The sequence below is a fragment of the Coenobita brevimanus genome, chromosome 40 (genome assembly GCF_032717465.1).
Source record: "Coenobita brevimanus isolate Jiangsu-jjx chromosome 40, ASM3271746v2, whole genome shotgun sequence".
Classification (NCBI taxonomy): domain Eukaryota; kingdom Metazoa; phylum Arthropoda; class Malacostraca; order Decapoda; family Coenobitidae; genus Coenobita; species Coenobita brevimanus.
In genome coordinates this window covers 47,137,877-47,164,455 of record NC_136993.1, presented here as the reverse complement: position 1 = coordinate 47,164,455, position 26,579 = coordinate 47,137,877, and the positions used below count along the sequence as shown (strand labels likewise).

Below are 26,579 nucleotides of genomic sequence, written 5' to 3'. Positions count from 1 at the left end.
CTGTATTCCAGGAAAAGATTGATAAAAAAATGTCTTTATGTCATTTAAATAGTCGATAAGCATGAATTCTAAGTCATTTTTCTGGAGTGCTTGGGTATTCTTATCCCTCTCAGTTCGAGAATGCCCTTATTATTATAAAAGATGCTGTATATCCCGACAGTTGTTTTCACTTCAGACCATAGTAATCGAGCTGGATTATCTGGGTAGGCTACTGCCTTATTAATCTTCACCATTTGTGCACACTGCTTCTCAGTATATGCTGCATGTACAGTATGTCGTGTCGTGAAATTTGGTGAAAATATCTGCTGAAAGACTATAGTTCTGGAGCGGTCTGCTTTGCGTCGAACGGTTGGTTGGTAGCACTGACTTGAGTTGCCATGTGCTCCAGGTGACCGGTCTGTGGATGCCAGCATAATTTTTTTTTTTGTAATTTAACGAAACTAATCTACATAATTATTAAATCTTTCTGACTGCTGTTTTTATTTAGTATTTAAGAAGCGTTTCTCATGTTATATTTTTTATAACCACATTCACAACGTTACAATTCAAGAAGCTAATTAGGTGTTTGGAAGTCAGTTCTCCATCTTTATTAACCGTAAATTAGCTAATGAAGTTGATAATGACCTGCGACATTATATAACAGTGCCCTAAAACATAATTCACTATATTATTCAACACATGAGAGCAGAGTTATTCTATTATGATAAATGATTTTTTTCTTCTAGAGTGGCTGGGAAACTGAATCCCACAGATGAATTCGAACACAAAAACCATATGACCGAAGTCTACACACAAAGGTTCGTGTGCTTCATTCTACAGTAGGTGCACTTCGTTTCTTACAGCGTAAGCACTGCTTGCGGGTGCTGCTTCCATAGTTGTGATTCTTGGTCCTATAGTGGTGTGGTAAGACAAGGACGACCTGAACGATGACGGTTCTCCGTTGTGCCTTCCTCCTGAAATCCTAATCCAACTTTCTATGGTTATGCTAAAACCAACTGTTTGAGCCTTCTGTTCAGGATTCGTTACCCGTAAAAAAAGGAAGATCATGCCACCTCTCATATTCATGTTAGTTGGATGCATGTTGTTTGACCTGTCCATACAATGGTGTAGTATGTCTGCTTGACGTTTTGTGGTAAGATGTAAGATGAAGTATCAAGTGATCATCGCCTAACCGTTGGCATTTCGTCTCTCATACGAAGTTCGAAATCAGCAATTCTTAAGAATCGATGTTAAGGCTTCGGAGTTTTATGGGTTCATTCATACCGTCATCCCATCAGCTGCAGATATGAAACTTGAGGAAGTCGGGCTAGCCAACCACGAACATATAACTCTGGTACAGCTCTCATAATGTTTCAAGTGTTGCACTTAATCTTCGGACAAAACCGCGACACGACTTCTGTCTTTGACTGTACGTACAAACGAGCAAGTAGAAAGTGCGAAAAATAATGGGGTATATGGAGACATCTGGCAGTTTCCTGTAGTAAGCCCACATATCGTTATGAATGAATCACTCAGAATCTAGAGCCTCTGTCAGGTAGAACATGATTGGCTCAACTTTTGAGTGGTGGCGAAGCAGATTTTCTCATCACATTATACGTATATGTAAATGAAGGTTAATAACTAACTAGTGGTAACAAACAGTTTTTAGAGAATGCTACGATATTTAATGAACGAACGTGGAGTATAATAATGAGCGTTAGCAATCTGTAAAACCTACCTGGCAACATAGCACAGAGGAGCAGCTCGTCAGCTGGTAGTTTCGTTTATTCATGATCGTTGAAGCTGCTGAAAGGAAGTCTAGTGAATGAGACTAATTGGTGTTGACCTGTATCGAAGAGAACCGGCAATGCTTTCTTTAACGAATCTAATATTGCTATTATATTTCATCAGTTTCTTGAATTAGTGCACTCTACTGGGGTAGGCGGTGGCAGAATCGGTGAAGAGGCGGCCTGCAGTCCTAATGGGCCCAAGTTCGAATCCCGGCTGGGACAGGGAACTGTATAAGGATATGAATGAATTCCATAAAGTACAAACTTTTCTGATCCACCAGGTGACCCCTCAACATATCATAAAAGTACCCCCTTTAATACCAGTGCATCAGTTCTGTAAGAGACAGCCCTAGCATGTATTCAAGATGGATGGTGGATGTTAGCGCCGAATTGGTGACATGTTTAGATGTAGGACTACTGGACCCCAAGGACAACTACTGGGACTTGGGGATAGGCCCTGGAGCCTTTGCCCAGAGTCCGTCACGTTAAAAAAAGAAAATGACTTAAAATGTCTATCCATTGCCAGATGCCCTAATCCCATACGGTGTGGTCACAAGCAAATCGCCCCCACGTCACTCTGTCCTCCGCTATTTCACTGCTCTGCTCCCAATTCACACACCTCTCCACTCCATACCTCCATCCCATCCTTGGCCTTCCCCTCTCCCTTTCTCCCTCCACCTCACTCATGTACATTCTCCTCGTCAGTCTCTCACTCTCCATCCTCTCCACATGGTCAAACCACATCAGTGTGTTTCTCTTAACACTTCCTCTCACATCCACATCCACACCACAATGCTCCTTCACATCCTTATTTGTCAATCTGTCTCTCCATGTGACTCCACAGGCTCCTCTCAAATAACTCATTTCCACTGCTCTCACTCTTGACTTGTGTCCCTCCAACAACGTCCAAGCTTCACTTCCATACGTTAGAAGTGATATCACAATACTGTCAGGTTCTCAGGACTTCATGTTATATACTAACACAAATCATAATAGATTGGAACACAAATGTGTAGTCTTAAAGGTAGTCAGGCTGGGTGGGAAAGGAAATATGTCAGCAAGCGTTAACCAAAGGAATGCCAGAAGGCACCGGAAGCGCTACATACAAACAGATACACACAAGCTTCTAGAACCCATACCTATGGGTTAACCACGTGACACAAGCCCTCCTAGAGAAGTCAGGAAGGATTAGAGAGTGAGAAGGGGGCTAGCGATAATAGCGAAAGGTGGTAAAGAGAAGAGGGGTCCAACAAGAACTTTGCTAGTAAATAATACGCTCCTATGTAATACACACAGTTTCAACTTAAACTTTCCCTAGAAGATAATAAACTACAATCAGGACCCTGTATCCAACTTTAACTTCTGTCTTCGACTACGCGATAACTAAAGTCAATCTCAAGATTCACATATAATATGGTCAACATACATGAACATCCAGTTCATGATCTATGTCAGATAATTAGTAAAGATATACATAAACATGGTTTGAAGCCTTTGTTCCGGGGTAGAGATTTCATGTTATATTATCCATATTTAGAAGCAACACTATCACCAGCATCAGTAGTAGTTCTTTTTTTTTCTATGTGAGGAAGAAGGAACCAAAGGCTGAGCCCGCATGAATGTTCCTTCCAAGAAAAAGGAAAAAAAAACAATACAAAACAGCGCCAACTTCAAGATCCATTCATTTCGAGATGCCTGGACACACTGCGTTTGAAAGACTGGAGATCATAGGAAGTAGGAAATGTAGACAGAGGGAGACAGTTCCAGAGTTGACTTGATGCATAAATGAAGGACTGGGAGTAACGGTTAACTCTTGTACTAGAGAGTTGGACAGAAAAGGGATGAGAGTTTGTTGGTAGGTGGGTGCTACGCGCTCGTCATAAAGGTGGAGGGATGCAAGCAGACGGTTCAGAGGAGCAGTGACCATTGAAGTAGCAATAGAAAAGAGATAAAGAGGCAACAGTGCAGTGAAGAGATAAAGGTTGAAGGGAGCCAGTAAGAGGAGGAGAGTTGATGAGATGAATAGCCTTTGACTCCACCCTATTGAGAAGAGCTGTATGTGGGGAGCCTCCCCACACATGAGAGTTGTACTCTAAACAGGGGCGAATAAAACCTGTGTATAAAGTCAAAAACTGTGCAGAGGTAAAGAAGGCACGGAGTCGGCTTAGCACACCTAATCTCTCGGAAGCTGATTTTACAAGATATGCAATATGATCTTTCGAAGATAAGTCCCGTGTGAATGAAACCAAAAGCTTGGTCAAGGATGATGCAGGATGGAGCTCGATATTATTAATCATTAGTGGGTACTCCTGTGGAAGATTTTGACGAGTTGATAGGTGCATTAAAAACAACAAGATTATTTTTACCCCAGTCAGAGATACGAGCCATGTCCGACATTAAGTGTGCCATAGCCTCATCCCTTGTTTGTTGAAGTATCTCCTGAGATGGACATGGGGGGAATGGAATGGAAAGGTGAAGGGTGGAATCATCAAAATATGAGTGGATAGCATTAGATGTACAGCTTAGAAGATCATTGCTGAATAAAAGGAAGGGAGTTGGTGATAGGACAGAGCCCTGAGGAACACCACTGTTGATAGATCTAGGAGAAGAACGATGGCCGTCTACAACAGCAGCTATAGAACGACCAGAAAGGAAGCTATAGATGAAGGCACAGATAGAAGGATAGAAACCGTAAGATGGCAGTTTGGAAATTAAAGATTTATGCCAAACTCCATCGAAAGCCTTTGAGATGTCAAGTGCAATGGCAAAGCTTTCGCCAAAGTTCCGAAAGGAGGATGACCAGGAGTCTGAAAGGTAGGTGTAAAGATCGCCAGTGGAGCGTCCCTGACGGAACCCATACTGACGATCAGAAAGAAGGTTGTGATAGGAAAGATGCTTTACATTTTTTCTGTGAAGAATAGACTTGAAAACCTTTGGGACACTGGATTTTAAAGCAATTTGAACGATAGTTAGAGAGTTGGGAATGGTCACCCTTCGTTGGGACTGGCTGAATGAGAGCAAACTTCCAGCAAGAAGGAAAGATACAAGTTGAAAGACAAAGGCGAAAGGGTTTACCTAGGCAGGGTGTAAGCACAGAAGCACAGTTCTTGAGGACAACAGGAGGGACTCCATCAGGCCCATATGCCTAGTTAATATTGAGGCCAATGATGGCAGAAAATACGTAAGCTGAAAAAAATTTAATACAGAGGAAGGAAGTGATGGAGGAACAGCACCGGAATCGTCTAAGGTGGAACTGGAGGAGAAGGTCTGAGCGAAGAGATCTGCTTTATCAGTGGAAGAAATAGCTACAGAGCCATCAGAGTAGAAAAGAGGAGAGAAGAATGATGAGGTAAAGTTGTTAGAAAGGTTTTTGGCAATGTGCCAGAAGGAGCGGGAAGAATTTGAGTTGAAGTTGAGAGCATTTAGTGTGGATGAATTTATTTTTAGCAGAGGGAAGAACAGACTTATCACGATTCCGGACAGAAACATAAGAATAATGTGATTCAGGGGTGGATTGGCTCCAGTGCCTTTTATAGGCCCTCTCCTTGTTGCGGACAGCATTACAACAACTGTGATTAAACCAATGCTTTCTTGCATTAGCCAAAGGATATGAGAAAGGAATGCATGCTTCCATTCCAGGGAAAATCGAAGAAGTACAGCTTGAGGGCCTTCCGATCTGCAGCTTCAAAGTCCCACAGATGACGCTTCTTTGGAGGGTCCACAGGCCGTACTGGAGCTATAGGACCAGTTAAGGTAATAAGGTTTTGATTGTAGGAGCCCAATGGAGAGAAAAGATTAACAGTGTAAGCAGAAGGGTTAGTTGTAAGGAAGAGGTAAAGTATGTTGGAGCTTTCTTTAAGGGAGTCAGGGATATGGGTAGGGTGCTGTACAAACTGCTCTTGGTCATTAAAGATAGAAAAGATGAAGGCTTGTTCACCAGGTGGATCAGTGAAAGGAGAGGTGAGCCAAAGGTGGTAGTGAACGTTGAAATCTCCAAGAATGGAGGTTTCAGAGAAAGGAGAAATGGATAGAATGTGGTCCATCATAGAAATAAGATAGTTGAAGAATTTTTGATAGTCAGTAGAATTAGACAATAAGAAAACAGCGCAGATATATTTAGTCAGAGAACAACAGGAGAATCGAAGCCAGAGAGTAGAGAATTCAGAAGAAAGTGAGAGGATACAGAAAAGGGTATGCTGTCAGTTGCCTCTGACAGCCGAGTCTCAGTAAGGAAGAGAAGGTGAGGTTTAGAGGAGAGATGGTGTTCGACAGACGGAAAATTAGAGGATAGGCCACGGATGTTGCAGAAATGAAGAAGAAGTGAGTCAGACAGTGGATCCAGGCAGCTCATAGAGTCGTCACCGAGAGAGGGGCAGATGGTGGGTACGTTTATGGTCCCCCCCCCGTGGCTTCCCCCCCTGGTGACTCCGAGGCATTGTTGTGGTGTGCCATTTTTCTTTTTTTTCTTTTTTTTTTGAAAAGGAAGTGTAGTGTGTACTGTGCATGTAGTTTGGTGTTGATAGTTAGATAAACTTGTATTGGAGAGCATGCTGGCCTACTCTCAGTGATACTGAAAAACTGAAAAAGTTCACCAAGGGGGATGGTCAGGAACAAGTCCCGAGGGCTGATGAAATGGGAGCTCCAATTCTCCCTGTCATCAGCTTTCCATCCACCTTGGGAGTACTGCCCTGCTCGACTGGTGCTACAGTCTACTCCTCCATGTACCATTCAGATCTGACAACTTCTTCACAGTGTATCAAATATACCCCTTCTTTTCTAAGAATAAGGACACTTTGGTCATCATCAACATCATCAAAGACACCGAACTCATCATGGTCTCCAAGAGACGGAACACCGTCACTTTCGCCAGTGAATCAATGATTGAACGAAAGTGCCGTACATCCTTACATGCTGTTCACCTTTGTCCTGCTTACATCTTCACATTTCAGACTACTGGAACAGTCCCTTGTGAAATGGCTATCATAAGGAATCACGACATTCATCACCATTGCAACTTCACATTTGCACCAGATAAACCTATACACCATCAGCACATTGGGCTCTCACAGTTATATTACTTTATTCATAGCATATCAGTTTACATCATTTGTCCAGATATACCACCATCTCATACTTCAGCATCAAGATTATACATAGCACCAGACTACTGTCCAGTAATTACACCATCCATGTCCACTTTATCTACCACCAACCACTATACCATCCTCAATCATGCACACAAATATTTCAACCCACTACCTAAGACGGATTTAACCCGCACCATCCCGACTGATTTTCCACCACTTACCCCTCCCAATCCCAACCAATTTTGGAAGAAAAATTTTTTTGGCTCAAACCTCCGCTTTTGGTGAGAAACATCGAAAATTCATAGAGAAATCGCTCACCTGAGGTTTAAAATATTGAATACAGGTAGCAGGACCCCTTACCTTACTGTGTTTTCTATCAGGCTCGCTCCAAAGAAACCGAGCTCCATGGGAGGGTAACTATTCCACACCACTCATAAACGGTATTTATTTATTTATTTGGTACGAATTTATAGGTAGTATGAGAGTATATTGGTTTTCACACAATAATAAAGGCATTTTAAGCATTGTTTTACTCACCAAGCACTTCAACATACCTTACCTTTTTTGGCAGCATTACATGATCATCATTTCTGACAGTTTCTTCCTCTAATGCTACATAAACTTTGTCTTCCACATTGTCATCGATTGGGAATCACTCTGGCCTTGAATTTCATACCGTGGCACATGTCTATACAGGCCAGGTCACTGGTAACAGGTGAATTGCCGAGACAATGGCATGCAAGGGGGGGGAGGTCATGTTGGGTAAGGCATTGACCCTGCCTGGTATCTTCTAGAGGAAGGTGTCCCGTGTATACGTACCATAAATCACGCGCAAAGCATGAAAATTGTGGAAATTAGGGACTTTGTAATTGCTGCATGTTTATATACATCAACAGGAGTCACAGTGACAAAAAGTGTGGATGTATATATACGTCAACGGGATTCAGCGGGTTAAACATAAGCATAAGAATTAAGCTGACTTCACCTAAGTTTGAAACTATGCAACTAATTAATGAAACAATGAAGCCCTGGGAAGAATTGAGTCTGAGTATGTTCAACCCATATTATGTGTATAGCCCAGCACCAACTGTCTTTATAATCTTCTCTATTGTATTTGCTGTAGTGCAGTTCGCAATGCACAGAATGTATGCAAGAATTGCAAACTTGGAGTCAATTTTTACCGGAGGAAGAGTGAACATTCAAGTGAGACCCCCTGAATGAAATGTAATTTGACAATAGTGTTAATTTTATTTTTAAAAAATGGGCCAACAATTGAATTAATATTATCATTATATCTATGTAAAATACAAAATTATTAATAACTCTTACTATGATCTTAACTTTGAACTATTTTTTGCATATATGTGCCTGTTATACATACACATTTTACACTGTGTTAAACAATATTCCATACTCAGTTTAACTAGAGTGCATTTACTCCATTATGTATACAATATTTTTTCAATGTAATATGTCTACAATATTATTTATCAGTAAAATATGATCATGAATATTATATCTATACAATATTATAATCAGTATTATGTATTAAGAGATTAGTGTCAATTCTATATGCTGTCGTACGATCGCCTGCTGGTGTGACTGAGTGACGTCAGGACTCCATATTATAATAATACAAATCATAATAGATGGGAATACAACTGTGTAGTCTTAAAGGTAGCCAAGCTAGATGGGAAAGGAAATATGTGAGCAAGAGTTAACCAAAGGAATGCCAGAGAGCACCGGAAGCACTACATACACACAGACAGACAAGCTTCCAGAACCCATACCTATGGGTTATACACGTGACACAAGCCCTCGTAGAGAAGCCAGGAAGGATTAGAGAGTGAGAAGAGGGCTAGCGATATTAGAGAGAGGTGGTAAACAGAGGAGGGGTCCAACGAGAACTTAGCTAGTAAATATACACTCGTGTGTAATACACACACTGTTTCAACGTAAACTTTTCCTTGAAGATAATAAACTGCAATAAAGACCCAGTATCCATCTTTAACTTCTCCTGTCTTGGACTACACGATAACTAAAATCAATCTTAAGATTCACATATTATATGGTCAAGATACCACAAGGTAATAACTTTTTCACTTCCATGCTCACTTCTCTGTTTCTTATCACTGCCTTCAAGGAACCAGCAACCTTTCCTCATTGTTGTACCCTTTAAAGCAATCCACCCTCCAAACTTCCACCCTTACTAATCACACTGCCCAAGTAATTAAATGTACTCACATTTTCCATTTCCTCATCATCCAACCTCACTGTACATTCACTGACTTCACCTCTCTCGAAGACCATAACTTTACTCTTCCCTACAATCACCTTTCGATTCAGTTTCTTACACACTCTCCCAAACTTATCCACCAAGCCTTGCAGCTTCCCTTTGTTTTCATTTAATAACACAGTATCATCTGCAAACAACAGTACAGGGAATTTCCAAACAATGCCCTCTCTCATAAGGACCACTCCAGCATCCACTGCCCTACCTTGTATCTCTTTTATAACTCCGTTCACATACAGATTGAACAACCATGGAAACATGGCACATCCCTGTTCCAACCCAATCTTCAAATAGAAAAATCATTCAGTTCATTATCCACACGCACTGCAGCCTTAGCACCCTCATACATACTCTTCACAGCATTCAACAACTTCCCATCTGCTCCATATATTCTTAATACTTTCAACAATTCTTATCTATCCACACTGTCATCTGCTTTCTCCAAATCCATGAAGGCAGCATACAACTTCTTTTCCTTCTAGAAACTTTTCCACTAAAGATCTAGGAATGAATATCTGATCCAAACGAGCTGTTCCCTTCCTAAAACCTCCCTGTTCTTCTCCAACTAACTCCTCTGTTATTTCCCTAACTCTGTCAATAAGTATCCTACCGTATACTTTTCCTATTACACTAAGAAGACAAATGCCCCTATGATTACCACAAACTTCTTTTTCCCCTTTCCCTTTGTGCAAGGGAATACTTATACTTGTCTCCCAATGCTTTGGGACTCTACCTTCCTCCCAGGCCAATCTGCACATCTTCCACATCCATTCTACTACTATCTCTTCCTCATGCTTCAGCATTTCACCACACACTCCATCAATTCCTGGGACTTTCCCCATTTTGACTTTCTTCATTGCATTCACAACTTCGATCCTACTGATTTCTTCCTGTCTTCTCACCTCCCTCCTTCTCCCAGCCATTCCCCAGCCACTGATACTCGCATTACTTGCATTCTCTATGTTCATCAGTTCATTAAAGTGTGCTCTCCATCTGGTCACTTTTTCTCCCTTCTCAACCAGTTAGCTACCATTTTTATCATTCACTCCCTTACTAACTTCACTGCCATCCAGTCTGACTCTCTTTACCTCTTTCCAGAACATTTTCGTACATTCCCTCCACTTGACACTCAAAAACTGTCCATATTCCTCATCCACTCTCTTCTTACTCTCTCTTACAACTCTTTTCACCTCTCTCTTCCTTTCTACATATAACTCTCGTCTGTCTCTCAACTTCTTCCATGCCCATATTTCTCATCCATTCTTTTTTCTTTTGTGCCACAGCCTGTCTCACCTCTTCATTCCACCATCATGTTCCTTGCACTCTCTTTCATTTTCCATTCACCCCACACACCACCTCACATGCTACACAGATTCCTTCTGCAAATGTCTTGCAGACATCTTCCACGTCCCCCGTCTGCTGCAATTCGTATTCACCCAGTCGTTCCTCCATTTCTTTCATATTCTGCCTTATTCTCATCCTCTTGTAACTTTTCCACTCTCCTTGCATCAACTCCTTCCTTAAGTCCTTCCCATCTTCTATTTCTCCATTTTACTTGGACCTTGATTCTGACCACCACCAAATGGTGGTCAGAAAGTCCATCCCCCCAACCTCTATATGCTCTTGCATCCATTACACATCTTCGCATCGTTTCATCCACACACTCATAACCAATCATTGCCTTCCTTTCACTCAGTTCACTATCCACCCTTCACATCACTTGCCATGTATACCTGTGGATCATTTTGTGTCTGAAGAGGGTATTGGCTATCATCAACTCCCTCCCGGCACAAATGTCCATTAAAGCTCTGCCATTGTCATCTGTCTCAGTAGGCACACCCCACTCGCCAACTACTCCATTCACCTTCACATTCCCTACTTTACCATTCATATCACCAAGCAAAAACACTCTCTCATTCCTTTCAAACTTTTCCATGCACACTTCCACATTTGTCCAGAACTCTTCTCTCACACTGCTTGCATGATCGTGCATTGGTGCATACATGCACATGCACACAATCGCCCACATTTCTTCAGTTGATGTATTTTCTGCCATCACTGGCCTCAGTACTAACAAGGCATATGGGCCTGATGGGGTCCCTCCTGTTGTTCTCAAGAACTGTGCTTCTGTGCTTACACCCTGCCTAGGCAAACTCTTTCGCCTTTGTCTGTCAACTTGTACCTTTCCTTCTTGCTGGAAGTTTGCTCTCATTCAGCCAGTCCCAAAGAAGGGTGACCACTCCCAACCCTCCAACTATCGTCCAATTGCTTTAACGTCCTGTATTTCAAAAGTTTTCGAGTCAATTCTTAATAGAAAAATTTTAAGGCATCTTTCCTATCACAACCTTCTTTCCGATCGTCAGTATGGGTTCCGTCAGGGACGCTCCACTGGCGATCTTCTCACCTACCTTTCAGACTCCTGGTCATCCTCCTTTCGGGACTTTAGCGAAAGCTTTGCCATTGCACTTGACATCTCAAAGGCTTTCGATCGAGTCTGGCATAAATCTTTAATTTCCAAACTGCCCTCCTACGGTTTCTATCCTTCTATCTGTGCCTTCATCGCTAGATTCCTTTCTGGTCGTTCTATAGCCGCTGTTGTAGACGGCCATCTTTCTTCTCCTAGATCTATCAACAGTGGTGTTCCTCAGGGCTCTGTCCTATCACCAACTCTCTTCCTTTTATTCATCAATGATCTTCTAAGCTGTACATCTAACCCTATCCACTCATACGCTGATGACTCCACCCTTCACCTTTCCATTCGGTTCCCGCAACGCCCATCTCAACAGTTACTTCAACAAACAAGGGATGAGGCTATGGCACACCTAATGTCTGACTTGGCTCGTATCGCTGACTGGGGTAAAAATAATATGGTTGTCTTTAATGCATCTAAGACTCAGTTCTTGCACCTATCGACCCGACAAAATCTTCCACAGGTATACCCATTAATGTTTAATAATATTCAGCTTAATCCTGCATCATCCTTGAACATGCTTGGGGTTTCATTTACTCAGGACTTATCTTGAAAAGATCATATTACATCTCTTGTAAAATCTGCTTCCAAGAGATTGGGTGTGCTAAGCCGACTCCGCTCTTTCTTTACCCCTGCACAATTGTTGACTCTATACAGAGGTTTTATCCGCCCCTGTGTGGAGTACAACTCTCATGTGTGAGGAGGCTCCCCACATACAGCTCTTCTCAATAGGGTGGAGTCAAAGGCTTTTCGTCTCATTAACTCTCCTCCTCTTACTGACTCCCTTCAACCTCTGTCTCTTCGCCGCACTGTTGCATCTTTATCTCTTTTCTATCGCTACTTTAATGGTCACTGCTCCTCTGAACTGTCTGCTTGCATTCCTCCACCTCTACGACGGGCGCGTAGCACCCGTCTGGCAGCAAACTCTCATCCCTTTTCTGTCCAACTCTCTAATGCAAGAGTTAACCATTACTCCCAGTCTTTCATTTATGCAACAGGTCAGCTCTGGAACTGTCTCCCTCTATCTGTATTTCCTGCTGCCTATGATCTCCAGTCTTTCAAACGCAGTGTGTCCAGGCATCTCAAAATGATCGGATCTTGAATTTGGCTCTCTATTGTATTTTGTTTTTCTCTTGGAGGGAACTGTTACTGCGGGCCATGGCCTTTGGTTCCTTCTTCCTCGCATAAAAAAAAAAAAAAAACTTTCAGTCTTCCCCACACAATCCCTGAGCCAACTGATCCATACTCTCTTATATTCTCCTTCCATCTGTTACTCACAACAATACACACTTCTTCTTTTGCCTTCTCATTCTCATCTACTCCTGCACATATACCCAGTCCATACTCCGATTCTCTCACACTCTCACCTCTTCATTATTTTAGTTTCTGTTAATCCACATACATCCACTTTCGCACCCTCAGGCACATGGACATTGTTTCTCTGTTTCACCTCATCATTTGCACCCCTTACATTCCACGTCGCCATCTGTATCATGTCCTTTGTTCGGTCCTTAGTCGTCATCTTTTGATCAGTCCTGGTCCGAGGCTTCTTGCTCGTATTTTTAGTTAGTTGTTATCCGGGGAGGGGCACTAACCCTTCGCCAACCAGCTTACTGTCACGTAGGGAACACGTGTCGGTTGGTTACAAGGCTACCACCCAGCATCGTAAAAGATTTCCTGGTTTACAGGAAATCATTTGGCTTGCCACTCGATGTACAATTGGGCTACCCTAAAAACAGGGTACCACTGCACTAAGTGGGTGGATGATGGGCGCCCCCGCCTACCACAAAATTAAATGTGCATTCAGTAAATTAACACTAAATTATTTGCTGCCTTTTTGCCTTTTATATATCTTGTCAATATAATATATTGAAATAGGAAGAGACAACACTCTGCTAGGCCTGAAAGACCTTTTACTGCAACATAGAAGGAGATACAGAGGAAGGACAGCAAGCAGGAGGGAAAAAAGAAGGAAAGGAGGGACACTTGATGAGTTGAATAAAACAGGAGTATTATTCATCTGTTCTTAGTATATAGACCACATATGTTATATTGGAGAAAACATTATTTTATAATGTTATAAGGAATGAATATTTTATCTGAGGATATAAGTTTACTGAAAAATTATTATGATCTTGTTCTATGCCTACCGATGATTAGATATATCAGAGTTGAAACATTATCAACATTAGTGACAAATATATGTTAGGCAAAACAAACCCTCATAACTGATAACCATGCCGTCCCTGTATTCATTTTCACCACATTAGAATACATGTCCTATTGAATGATTGCTATGAATTTCCTTGGAAAAGATAACAGGAGGTAAAACCCTCGTGAGATATGTGTTGAAATCAGCGCTATCCTCATCTTGCAACTATATGGCACACGGTAAACATCCTGGCAAACGATAATGAATGCCTGTAAGTTAGACACAAACTATGAAACATATAAAAATCAAGCATATAATCCACATTATCGGGCAGTGCCTGGCGGGCACAAGTGATAAGCCCGTCATCGAACATTTTGTGGCAACTTTGACAGGCAAACCAGCGAACAGCCAGTGCCCTTGGTTGAGTGATATCATCAGACACTTCCAGGTGGTTTGGCGTCTGGCATGGACCCACGACCCTGCCATCCTTTAAAAGTTGTCTCTTTAACCAGATTGCTTTTCTGTACATTTTCCTTTTTTTTTTTTTTAATATATATTAGGTTTGCAACAATTAATATGCCATACTGTGTGGAGATACTGTGTGGACATCATCACAGTCATGCCCAACAGACTGTGCTCAATGATGGCACATTCCGCCAGTCACTGCCTGGTGGTGTGGACAGGGCATAACAACTTCAATCCGGGGATTGACTAGCGTCAAGCAATATAATTACGTCTTCAAATGAGAGAGAGAGAGAAAAAAAAAAAAAACAAAGCTACCAGTGTTAATTGACGGTAGTCACCAATTTGTTAACCCCTTCAATTCACTGTTTTCATCGCTCTCTTTCCAACAATCTTCTCCAAACATTGTGGAGGAGGGATCGGTGTTGGTTGGGTGTTGCCAATTAAAACTGGATGTTTAGTTACCTAGTCTCTATTTGATGTTACAAAACAATGTTGTATGCATCTCATGGACGTGAAAGTAATTAAATGGAGCTGCAGGGATGAATTTCAAGGTAACCGACTCATAATGTATAAATGTTAATGATTACCTGACTATATATATGCGTTTCCAATGCAGTGCATTTATACTGAGGCGGACCCCATAGGAGGATATTGCCTGCAAAAGTGTTGGCAATACTTAAAGGGTTTTGGCACCCCATCGGTCCCGAGTCAATCCATTTCAGTCCTTCAGCTGCCCCTCCTTTCCTGCTTCCCTCGTGCTTGCTGTCCCTTCTCTCTCTCTCCTTCTCCCTTGCACTATGAGGTCTTTCTGGACTAGCGCAATATTGTCTCTTCCTATTTCAATATATTTTACTGAGAAGAAATATAAAAGGCAACAAAAAGCGGTGCCAAGGCACAGCAAACCCGTCCCCAGCAGTCATTCTAGAGCTGATGTAAAAACACAACAGGATATCTGGTCAAACATGTCACATATCGAATTTGGAGTTAATCCGACAAAAATTGACAATTCTTGCCCATTTGAAATTTTAGGCCCGACCCATCTGACATAGACCTTCCTAGCGCCAACTGGGGGGGTTTACCCTCCTGATGTAATGAGGCATGTTATTGGAAACAAATTTGATAGATGTACCTTTAGGTTTTGGTTCCATGTCGATATGACGAATCTGAATTGAGTTATGGCAAAAACGTTTTTATTTTGGGGGGCCTACAGCCTGGGCCTTGGCCCTATTTGGCCCAAAATGTAATCACGTGATCAGAGGGTCCTAGCCCATCAACCCAGAAATTTTAGTCAAAACGGCACCAAAAGTTTTCGCATAAAGTTGTTAACACAGACGGACAGACAGACAGACAGACAAACAAACAAACACACAAACCGAGTGAAAACAATACCCGTCCCCGAGCCCCTCCGGGGATTGGACGGGTAATAAGGCTATAATTTAGTATTAATTTATGGAATACGCATTTTAAGACATCATGCGTCATAGAGCGCAATAACCCTAGAAATCGATGAAATATTATAGCAATATTAGATTCGTTAAAGAAAGCATTGCCGGTTCTCTTCGTTAGAGGTCAGCATCGATTAGTCTGATTCACTAGACTTCGTTTCAGCAGTTTCAACAACCATGAATAAACGAAACTACCAGCTGACGTGCTGCTCTTCTGTGCTATGTGCCAGTTAGGTTTTACAGATTGCTAACGCTCATTACTCCATTATACTCCACGTTCATTCATTATATACTGTAGTATTCTCTAAAAATTCTTTCCTACCACTTGTTAGTTATTAACCTTCATTTACGTATAATGTGATGAGAATAGTTGCATCACCACCACTCAAAAGTTGAGCCAATCACGTTCCACCGGACACAGGCTCTAGGTTCTGAGCGATTCATTAATAAAGACCACAGAACACTCCCCGACGTCTCCATATACCCCAACATTTTTTCGCACCTTCGACTTCCTCAACTGTACATTGTTACAACAGAATAATTGTCTATGAACAGTAAAGCCTAATTCCTTGTTTGTGTAAGTCTGATTTTATTGTATTAAATTGTTTGACGTTTCTGTGGCATAAGGGAATTGAAATTCATGTTGCACAAATATGACTAATTATGAAGCCAGGAATTACAGTCATGTACAGAAAAAAAATGTTCAACAAAGCAGGTGGATATGTAAGACAGTTTTCACATCAAAATAATCAATACAAGTGTACAATACGTTTCATCATTCGATCAGAAACCGTATATGGATGATGTGGTCCTAAATCTGACTGAAAATACATAATAATTATTGCTTTGATGAGCCAGCTAACAATGAAAATTTCCTTTGATTAACTTAAGGTAACCAACATACGGACGTCTTTAGTATTCCATTCTTGTAATCTACAGATATTTGTATTCTGCTTTGGAAAGATTACTCAAACTGTTAGGGTTAGGTGTAGGTTTCAATAATTGATTCAGTACAAGAGGTTTCCCCGTAGATGAATTGCCTTGATGTAACATGAATTAACTGAGAAAAAAATATATTACCGTAGTCAAAAGGACCCGAACCCCTCGAGAACGTAATATCAGTTTTTGTCATCGTTTGATCTATTTAATTTTATTTTAAAGAAACGATTCATAATCGAGATAACTTCACACCCTTTCACTAAAGGAACAAAGAAAAATAAATAAGAACCTGGAGGTTGTAAGGATACAATATAAATAGACGTCATTGTTTTGTAAAGGTTAAAGTAACGATTTCATCTTGGAACGAGAGTAAGTGATGATTTCCACCAGCATCGTGAAGGAGGCCAAGGCACTGGTAATGAAGAGTAAGTAGAAGCCACCCTGCGTGTGGTTGAGGCTGAGGGGTATCTCTTTACTTTCCTGTAATGGAAACTAAATATTAGTGTTCGTACTAAGTAAATGAGCAACATATGGCGAAAGAATTTTGTACTCTAGGCTTATGACGAATACAAATATACCAGTTTTCTTGATAAAAGTTGCCGAACGTCATTCTCAGAGAGAGAGAGAGAGAGAGAGAGAGAGAGAGAGAGAGAGAGAGAGAGAGAGAGCATGTATTACACATTCCTTGCTACGAGCTGGTGACTCTTACGTCTCAGGGATGGCTTACTCAGCTTACCAGTGAGTTATTTTCTACTTGCCATTTTCCTTTTCAAGCTACATACAGAGGACTCCCATTCTGGGTGGCGACTATCTGTTGAGTCGTAAGGAGGGCTCACTTTCGTCGGAATATTTAAAAAGTGCAAAGGTGCTAAAATTACAATATGATAGTGGTAGTTACCTCTAGAAAATGCTCTGTGATAATAAGAATCACGTAACTTCAGTCTTGCAACAACATGCTAGTAAGTCTCATAAATCTGTTGGCCAGGCTTAATCTTTTTGCGGAGATGTGTTCATGATTACCGATGATTACCGTTCAAATCACTGAAACAATACATCAGGTAAGGAGCTGCCCAGAATATCCCAACAGTATTAACAGATTCTTCACTTGTTTACTCGAACATTCATATCATAATCTTTTGGAGTCAATCAAAGCTTGACCTGTGTGTGTGTGTGTGTGTGTGTGTGTGTGTGTGTGTGTGTGTGTGTGTGTGTGTGTTCTTACCTAATTGTTCGTACATAACTGTATCTTAACACGAATGAGTCAAGCTCGTACTGTCCCGTGTATTAAATCACTTTTATCATACATATCCTTCAATTCATTATTTGTTTTGGCACGCTCTGTTTCATTCGGTAGTGCATTCCACTGATCAATTGCCCTATTTGGGAAACTGAATTAGCTTACGTCTTTATCAACTCTCTTTTTATGCAGTTTTTTTTAGTGTCCTCTTGCTGACGCTTCCCCATACGTTATATACTCATTTATGTCTATTTTCTCTTTCCCTGAGACACATTTATATAGCATCATCATGTCTTCTCTTTTCCTTCTTTCCTGTAGTGTTGGTAGATTCAATTTTTCTACTCTTTCTTCGTAGTTTAGATCCCTTAAGCTTGGTACCCATCTTGTAGTTGCCCTTTCAACTTTTTCAGTCTTATCTATGTGTTTCTTGAGATGAGGATTCCAGGCTACTGATGCATACCCCAGGGTTCATCTGATGAATGATGTTATTATCTTTCTCAGCATGTGTTCATTTATGTATGCGAATGCTATTCTCATATTAGTAAGCAGTGTATACATGTTCCGTACCTTCTCACTAATGTGGTCAGCCGGAGATAGTCTGTTACTGATAATCACTCCTAAGTCCTTCTCTCGTTCTAATATGTGTAGGATTTTACTTCCTAACTTATTATCCAAATCTGGTCTTTTCCCACTTTTACCAGACTTAATTACATGACACCTGTCCTCATCGAATTCCATTAGCTATTTATCGCTCCATTCATGAAGTTTATTTAATTCTTCTTGTAGCTCTCTACAAGAGTCTGTGCTAGTAATTCTCTTTTGTATTTTTGCATCATCAGCATACATATTTAGATAGCTGTCATTTCCAGTGTTACTATCTATGTCCTTTATATACACTAAAAACAATTGGTGCCAGCACTGAGCCCTGTGGAACTCCTCTCGTCACTTCTCTCCATGATGAGTAATTTCTCCTTAGTACTGTTCTTATTTCCCTTTGTCTGAGAAAATCTTCCATCGAACAGTACAGGTTGCCTTGGATTCATTCTTGATGGTACAGTTTCCATAAAAGTCTTTAGTGTGGTACTCTGTCAAATACTTTCATGAAATCATGAAATCTAGATAGATACTGTCCACCCATCTTTCTCTTTTCTGTAATGTTTCTGCAACTCTAACATAGCAGAGATTAGTAACACATGATTTTCCCTTTCTAAAACCAAACTGCCTTTGTGTTATCATACTGTGTTCTTTTAGATGGTTGACCGAAACTTTTCATATCAGGTTTTCTAGTATCTTTCTTACAACACTGGTTGTGATACTGTTCGGTAGTTGAGTGGAATTGGTCTATTCCCTTTCCTGAATAGGGGAACAATGTTTACTTTCTTTCAAATATCAGGTAGTTTACCTTGACCTAAGGATTCCTAGAATATCATATATTTTGGTCTACTTAACTCTTTTACACATTCATGTAGCATCCAACATGAAATTTCGACATGGCCATTTGCTTTTCCTTTCTCTGATTTACTTAACTCTTCTTGTATTTCTTTTTTTGATGTTTGTATATCTGGTAATATGTGTGGGCATGCATGGTCCTTATCATCCCTCTCAAAATTACTTTCTTGTGAGTGTATGTGTGTGTGTGTGTGTGTGTGTGTGTGTGTGTGTGTGTGTGTGTGTGTGTGTGTAAAATCTGTGTTACTAATTTTCGGAAGAAAGTGAGAGTCTAAAATTTTAATTAACATGTCCATGTTTTTCGTCTTAAACCTAACATTAATTTAGTCTTTTTTTTTCTTGTAAAAATAACAAAATAAATTGCATCGTAAACCTCATTGTATGTTGTCCAGATCGGATGCCCATATCGAATAAAAAGAGAATAAAATTTAATATGCACACAGGAAGTGAAGTGTGATTTTATTCTATTGGTAATGAGTTCCAGTTAGGCACGTGGTGTATTTACGCGAAGTGGGTTTTAAATATAATATTATTTCAAAATACAAGTGCTTACGGAATCTGGATACTTTTGGATGACACTGCATCTGCTGAATGACTGTCGCATTTTGGCAGATGAGTACAAAATACACGTTTATGTGTGTGTGTGTGTGTGTTCTTACCTAATTCTTACCTAATTGTATCTTTACAGGAATGAGTCAAGCTCGTACTGTGCCGTGTCTTAAACCATATTTATCGTACATATCCTTAAATTTGTGAATTGTTTTGGCACACACTATTTCATTCGGTAGTGCATTCCATTGATCAATTGCTCTGTTTGGGAAACTGAATTTCCTTACGTCTTTATCGCCTCTCTTCTTATGCAGTTTTTTTGCAGTGTCCTCTTGCTGATGCTTCTCCATATGTTAAGTAATCATTTATGTCTATTTTCTCCTTTCCTGATATGCATTTATATAGCATTATCATGTCACCTCTTTTCCTTCTCTCCTGTAGTGTTGGTAGATTCAGTTTATTTAATCTTTCTTCGTAGCTTAGGTCCCTTAAGCTTGGTATCCATCTTGTAGCGGCCCTTTGAACTTTTTCAATCTTGTCTATGTGCTTTTTGAGATGAGGACTCCAGACTACTGATGCATATTCCAGGGTTGGTCTACTGAATGATGTTATTATCCTTCTTAGCATGTCTTCATTTATGTATGTGAATGCTATTCTCATATTTGCAAGCAGTGTATACATGTTCCGTACCTTCTCGCTGATGTGGTCAGCCGGAGATAGTCTGTTATTAATAATCACACCTAGGTCTTTCTCTCTTTCTGATGTGTATAGGGTTTTATTTCCTAACTTATAATCCCAATCAGGTCTTTTTCCACTTTTACCAAACTTGATTGCATGACACTTGCCCACATTGAATTCCATTTGCCATGTACTACTCCATTCGTGAAGTTTATTTATTTCTTCTTGTAGCTCTTTACAAGAGTCTGTGTTAGTAATTCTCCTTTGTATTTTTGCATCATCTGCAAACATATTCAGATAGCTCTCATTTCCAGTGTTACTGTTTATATCATTTATATACACTAAAAACATGATTGGTGCCAGCACTGAACCCTGTGGTACTCCACTAGTCACTTCTTTCCATGATGAATAGTTTTCTCTTAGTACTTTTCTTATTTCTCTTTTTATGAGAAAGTCTTGCATCCAACAAAACAGTTTGCCTCGAATTCCTCCTTGATGGTACAGTTTCCATAAAAGTCTTTGGTGTGGTACTGTGTCAAAAGCTTTCTTGAAATCTAAATAGATACTGTCCACCCATCCTTCCCTTTCCTGTATTGTGTTTGTTACTCTGTCGTATTAGCTCAACAGATTAGTAACACATGATTTTCCTTTTCTGAAACCAAACTGTCTTTCTGTTATCATACTGTGTTCTTCTAGATGATTTACCCAAGCTTTTCTTATAAGTTTTTCTAATACCTTGCTTACAACAGTGGTCAGTGATATTGGTCGGTAGTTGAGTGGATTTTGTCTATTTCCTTTCTTGAATAAGGGGACAATATTTGCTTTTTTCCAAATATCAGGTAGTTTACCTTGACTCAAGGATTTCTTGAAAATTAAAAATAATGGTTTACATAACCCCTTTGCACATTCTCGTAATACCCAACATGAAATTTCATCAGGACCACTTGCTTTTCCTCTGTCTAATCTACTTAACTCCTCCTGTATTACTTTTTCTGCTATTTGTATATCTGGTAGTATGTGTGGACATGCGTGTTCCACATAGTCCCTCTCAAAATTTTTTTTTTCTTCTGTAAAAACTAATTGGAAATTCTTATTTAGTGCTTCACAAATATCTTTCTCTTGTGTATAAGTGATTCCCTCGTCCGTAATGGATTGTATTATATCTTTTACTTTAGTTTTGCTTCTCATATAGCTGTAAAACAGCTTTGGTTGATCACTACTTTTATTTATTATATCCTCCTCAAACTGTTTTTGGGCTTCCCTCCTTACTCTTGTATAGTCGTTTCTTGCCTGTTTGTAATTATTGTACGCCCTTTCACTATTGTGTCTTCTGTATCTATTCCACAACAAATCTCTTCTTTCTTTTGATTTTTTACATTCTGTATTGAACCATTTCTGTATTTTCTTATCTGCTTCTTTGTGCTGTGGGATGTACTTCTGGACTCCTATTTCATAAAATTCACAAAATTTTTTATATACAGCATTTAAATCTTGTCCTCTAAGCTCATTTTCCCAATCAACTTCTAAGAAATACTTCTTTAGGTCTTGATAATTTCCCTTTTTATAGTTTAGGCTCTTTTTGTAACTATCATTGCTGTTTACTATGTCATATGCTATCCTGAAGTTATAATTTAGTACTGCATGATCGCTTTTGCCGAGTGGAGGGTGATATATTAAACTGTCAATATCATTTTCTTGCCTTGTAAATATTAGATCTAGCACTGAAGGTACATCAAGTCCTCTTTTTCTGGTGGTTTCCCTCACATGTTGCGTTAAGAAAAACTCTTGTACGAGATCCAGGAGCTTTTGGTCCCAACAGCTTTCTTGGCTATTTATATCTAGAGTATTCCAATTTATATTTGTATTGAAGTCCCCAGTTAGTATAATTCTTTCCGATTTCTCTTCCATTTTATGTAGCAATGATCTTACACTCTGAATTGTACTCTCTGACAGGTCCTCATATTTGTCTCTTTCCCATGTGTTGATCTGGGTGGCCTGTACAAATTGGCTACAATTACTTTACCTTCAGATGTGTCGATCTCTACTGCAATCAGTTCTACTTGTGATGGTATATCTAGTTTTATTTCCTTGAATTTTAGATTTTTCTTAGTTAATATTATAATTCCTCCTCCTTTTTTTTTAAATATCTGTCTCTTCTCCATATATTGTATTCCTTTAAGTTTAGTATGTCATTTGATATCCTTGGTATTAATTTTGTTTCAGTTAGGCATATTATTTGTGGTTCATTTTCTCTGACATAATCATTCATCTCTAGTAATTTAGATACCATTCCATCCACATTCGAGTACATCAACTTTATCATCTTGTTTATATACTTGTCATGACATGGTTCTACTACCTTCCTCCTTTTTCTTCCATCCTGTTTGTGTACCACTTTCGTACCTGCAATCCTATTACTTTGTAAAAAAAATTTCTTCTTGTCCTCTTCTGATCTTCCCTCATTTTTTGTTTTTGCTTCCTCCCTTTTCTCTTTCAGTAATTCCAATTCCTCTTGTGTTAGGCATCTTTTTATGCATACATTTTTGAACTCCTCTTTTTCCTTAAGATTCTTTGCATTTTTTAGTATCTCTTCCACAGTGTTTACACTCTGGAAAGTCACCTTTAGAGGTCTTGTCTTGCTTTTCTCGTATTTCCCTAACCTTTTGTGTTCCTCTGTGTCTTTACTACAGATTTCCTCTGATACTTCTTTCAGTAAGCTCATTACATTTGCCATTTCCTTTTTGTCTCTTGTGATCTTGTTTTTAACTTCATCCTCTTCTATACCAGTGATTACTATTGATTTGTTTATCTCTACTGAATCTCTGACTAACTTTGGATTGTTTTGGATTATTCTTTTCACCTCCTTTTTAATGCTTTTTTCCTCCACCCTTGTTTCTAAGTCTTTCTTTACTTTCACCATTTCTGCATACGTGGTTTCTACATCATTTTTGTAGCTTTGCACAGCTTCATTTACTTGTGTTATCTTCTTCTCAATATCACTGCTCTGGTCAATAAGACTGCTAACTTGCCTAATTGTCTCTGTATCATTTTTGAACTCTTCCATAACACTCTCGTGATTGACTACTGTACTTGCCATTTCACTAATTTTCTTCCTAAGTGTACTCAATTCCACGGTTAGTTCACTGATGGTTGTGTGTGTGTGTGTGTGTGTGTGTGTGTGTGTGTGTGTGTGTGTGTGTAATGCATTAGGCTAAACGGATGCTGGATTAAGTTTCCTTATGATGACAGCCATACTACTGTCTGACGTTATGTTGTTGAATCGTCTTACGTGTATGATTTTGTTGGCTCTGTAAACACTAGAGAGAGCATGCATATTTTTTAAAAAACAGAACAGAATAAGAAAAAAAAATGGATTAAAAAATAATCTGTACACAAGATTCCTGGAGTTCTTCATTCATAAATAATCTGTAACTGTAGTACTTGACCAGCTATAGGTTGAAGTCTGGGAAGAAACAACTCAGGGGATGCGAGTTCCAGAGGGATGTAGTTCGGGGAATAAAAGAATTCTGATACGCAGAAGTTCTGCAATTTGGCCGTGTGACATTCCAGTCAGGAGCGCTACCAGATGCCCATGTAGCAGGAGGGAAGCATGGGGAGGTGGCATAATGAATTCAACTTCGTCTGAGCTTTTGCCATAAATGTATCTGTAAAATAATGCAAGGGAGGCAACATTTCAATTTTAATCGTAGGGAAGGTAGTTCATTTGTAATAGCAAGGATATTAATAATTCCAACAGTTTTGTTCTGAATATTGCCAGGTTGTTTTAGTGCAACCTCTCCACATCCATTCCACAAGAGTGAGCAATATTTCACAGGTCTTTTATAAAATATAGCAAACTGCTCGTCAGTGAAAAAGTTTGGGCTCTGTACAGTAATCCAAGTTTCTTTGAGGCGGTTTCAGCAAGTGATCAGACATGAGAGGTCCAGCTAAAGATATTGTTAAGTGAAACACAGAAACTTTCAATACTTTTGGAGATGGGAATATTAGTAACATTGAAGATAATAAACGAATTTGGCAATATCTCTTTGTTAGTAAATTGTTTATATATAGTTTTACTAGCATTAAACTAGACAAGGTTATTTTGTCCCCATTTAGTGATCGTAGATAAGTCTTGATTTATGGAGATGGTTGCACTGAGTTGAGAGTTAGAGATAATAAACTTGGTGAATAGGTGTTTGACTGTGAATAAACCGTGAGTCATCTGCATATGAATGGATGGGATTCTGGGTGACAGAGAAGAGATCATTAATAGGAGCTAAGAATAGGGTTGGCACTAGCATACATCTATGGGTATGACTGTATTCGTTCCATTAATGATATTAATACACTGACTTAATTCATTCCATGGGATGGCTCTGCAAATGGAGTTGTTGCCTGTCGAGAAGCTGTGTATGTTTGGAGCACCCCACCCCCCCACACACATGAGAGTTGTACTCCACACACGGGCGAATAAAACCTCTGAATCAAGCTTTGCGGGGGTTAAGAAGGCACGGACTAATCTTAGCACACCTATTCTCTTGAAAGTAGATTTTGCAAAATAGGTAATATGACTTTTCTTTGATAAATTCCGAGAGAACGAAACCTCAAGTTTCAGTCTCTCATCCCTTGGAATGTTCAGATTTCTTTCCAGGAGTAATTCCTCCAATCTGAGAACTGCTTTTCTATAGGATTAGGTTAGTTACCTCAGTATTTAATGCTGTCATATGATGAGCATTCTGTTTGGAAATCACTCTGTTCTCCCTGACCCTGCCTTCGATAATCTGCTTGAGCCACAGCTGCATGATCCCAGCGTCCTCAAGGCGATGAATAAGTTGCATAAAACGATGGTAATACGGCGACCCTTTTCTGAGGAGTAATGTAAGGAATGAACCTATCAATTGTGTAATAAACATTGGCATAGTTATAGGCATCAGCTGCATAAGCATGATATTAATTATTACGGAAATCATAAAAGTCATCATTGTCCTCCATGTCTAAATCATTGTCTGTTATCAACATTAAGAGTGTGATCATAATATTCATCAATCATTAACACCGTATTTACACCATCAGATTCGATTACGCACCTTTATTTTCGTTTTGTTAATAGCTGGTTGTATTTTTTAGCTCGTGCAAGATATTCCGAAATAGAAAGGGTTAGATATACGCTTCATTAACCCCTTCACACCTTCAGCTCTGTCGTAAGTTTAAAAAAAATGACAGGTAGCGACAACGATATAGTCAACAAGCAGGAACATTATAGTGCAATATTCGCATCCGGAGTTGTTTAAATGACCGAACATTTGATTTTACCCTGTGAATTTAACCTTCGACCCATTTCCCTAAAATTCCGATTGCTCCAGTTGTGCTTCACCCTCAGTCCTTCCACCAACTTTCACCTAAATCGTACCAAACTTGTGAGTTGATCTTGTACTGTGATTCTGGTCATTGTTGTGTTGTTCTCAAATTTAAATTTCTTCATTCTTCTCTGACCCCGAGACCTATGATCATGAAAAGTCGGAACACAGTCAAAGCTAATTTAGTTATAGGACCGAACATATAACCTTGTCCTGTGATCCTGACCTTTTCTGATTGTTTTCAAAATAAAATTCCTTCAGTATCGCTCCACCCAGAACCTACCAGCCAAAATTTTGTGTACATTTTATCGAAACTGAGTCAGATGACAAGCATGCTACCGTGACTGTCGACATTTCCCTGTGACCTTGACATTTGATTGTTTTCAATATAGAATTCCTTTTATTTTTTGTAGCATTACCATAAATCTTTCCAAATCTAAATCAGATAAAAGCTGTTAAGTTGACCTTGGCGTATGAAGCCTGACCTTTTCTTACCGAGTTTTGTCTCAGTCAAACTAAACCTGTTTATTTTGTTCACATACTAACAGACAGCTTAAAATATGGCCTTGTCCTGTGACCTTGACCTATGGCTGACTGTTTTCAAATACACCTGATCGTTCTGCCTTATCATTAAGCATTCCAAGAAGTTAGCCTAAATCTTGCTAGGTCAAAATTTGATCCAAGCCCGG

The 26,579-nt window shown here is 39.7% G+C and overlaps 1 protein-coding gene across 1 annotated transcript in view; it reads right to left on the bottom strand.

Annotated features, from left to right (window-relative positions):
- Positions 1–16,959: 16,959 nt before the first annotated feature.
- The window catches only part of LOC145397080 (glutamate receptor ionotropic, delta-1-like), a gene marked incomplete at its 5' end in the record, with an annotated part of 40,547 nt that continues 30,927 nt past the window's right edge, over positions 16,960–26,579 (bottom strand). The window contains 2 exons of the mRNA XM_080270287.1: positions 16,960–17,100; positions 25,300–25,399. Of these exons, the coding sequence (XP_080126413.1) occupies positions 16,960–17,100; positions 25,300–25,399 (241 nt within the window). The remainder of the gene's footprint in view (positions 17,101–25,299; positions 25,400–26,579) is intronic.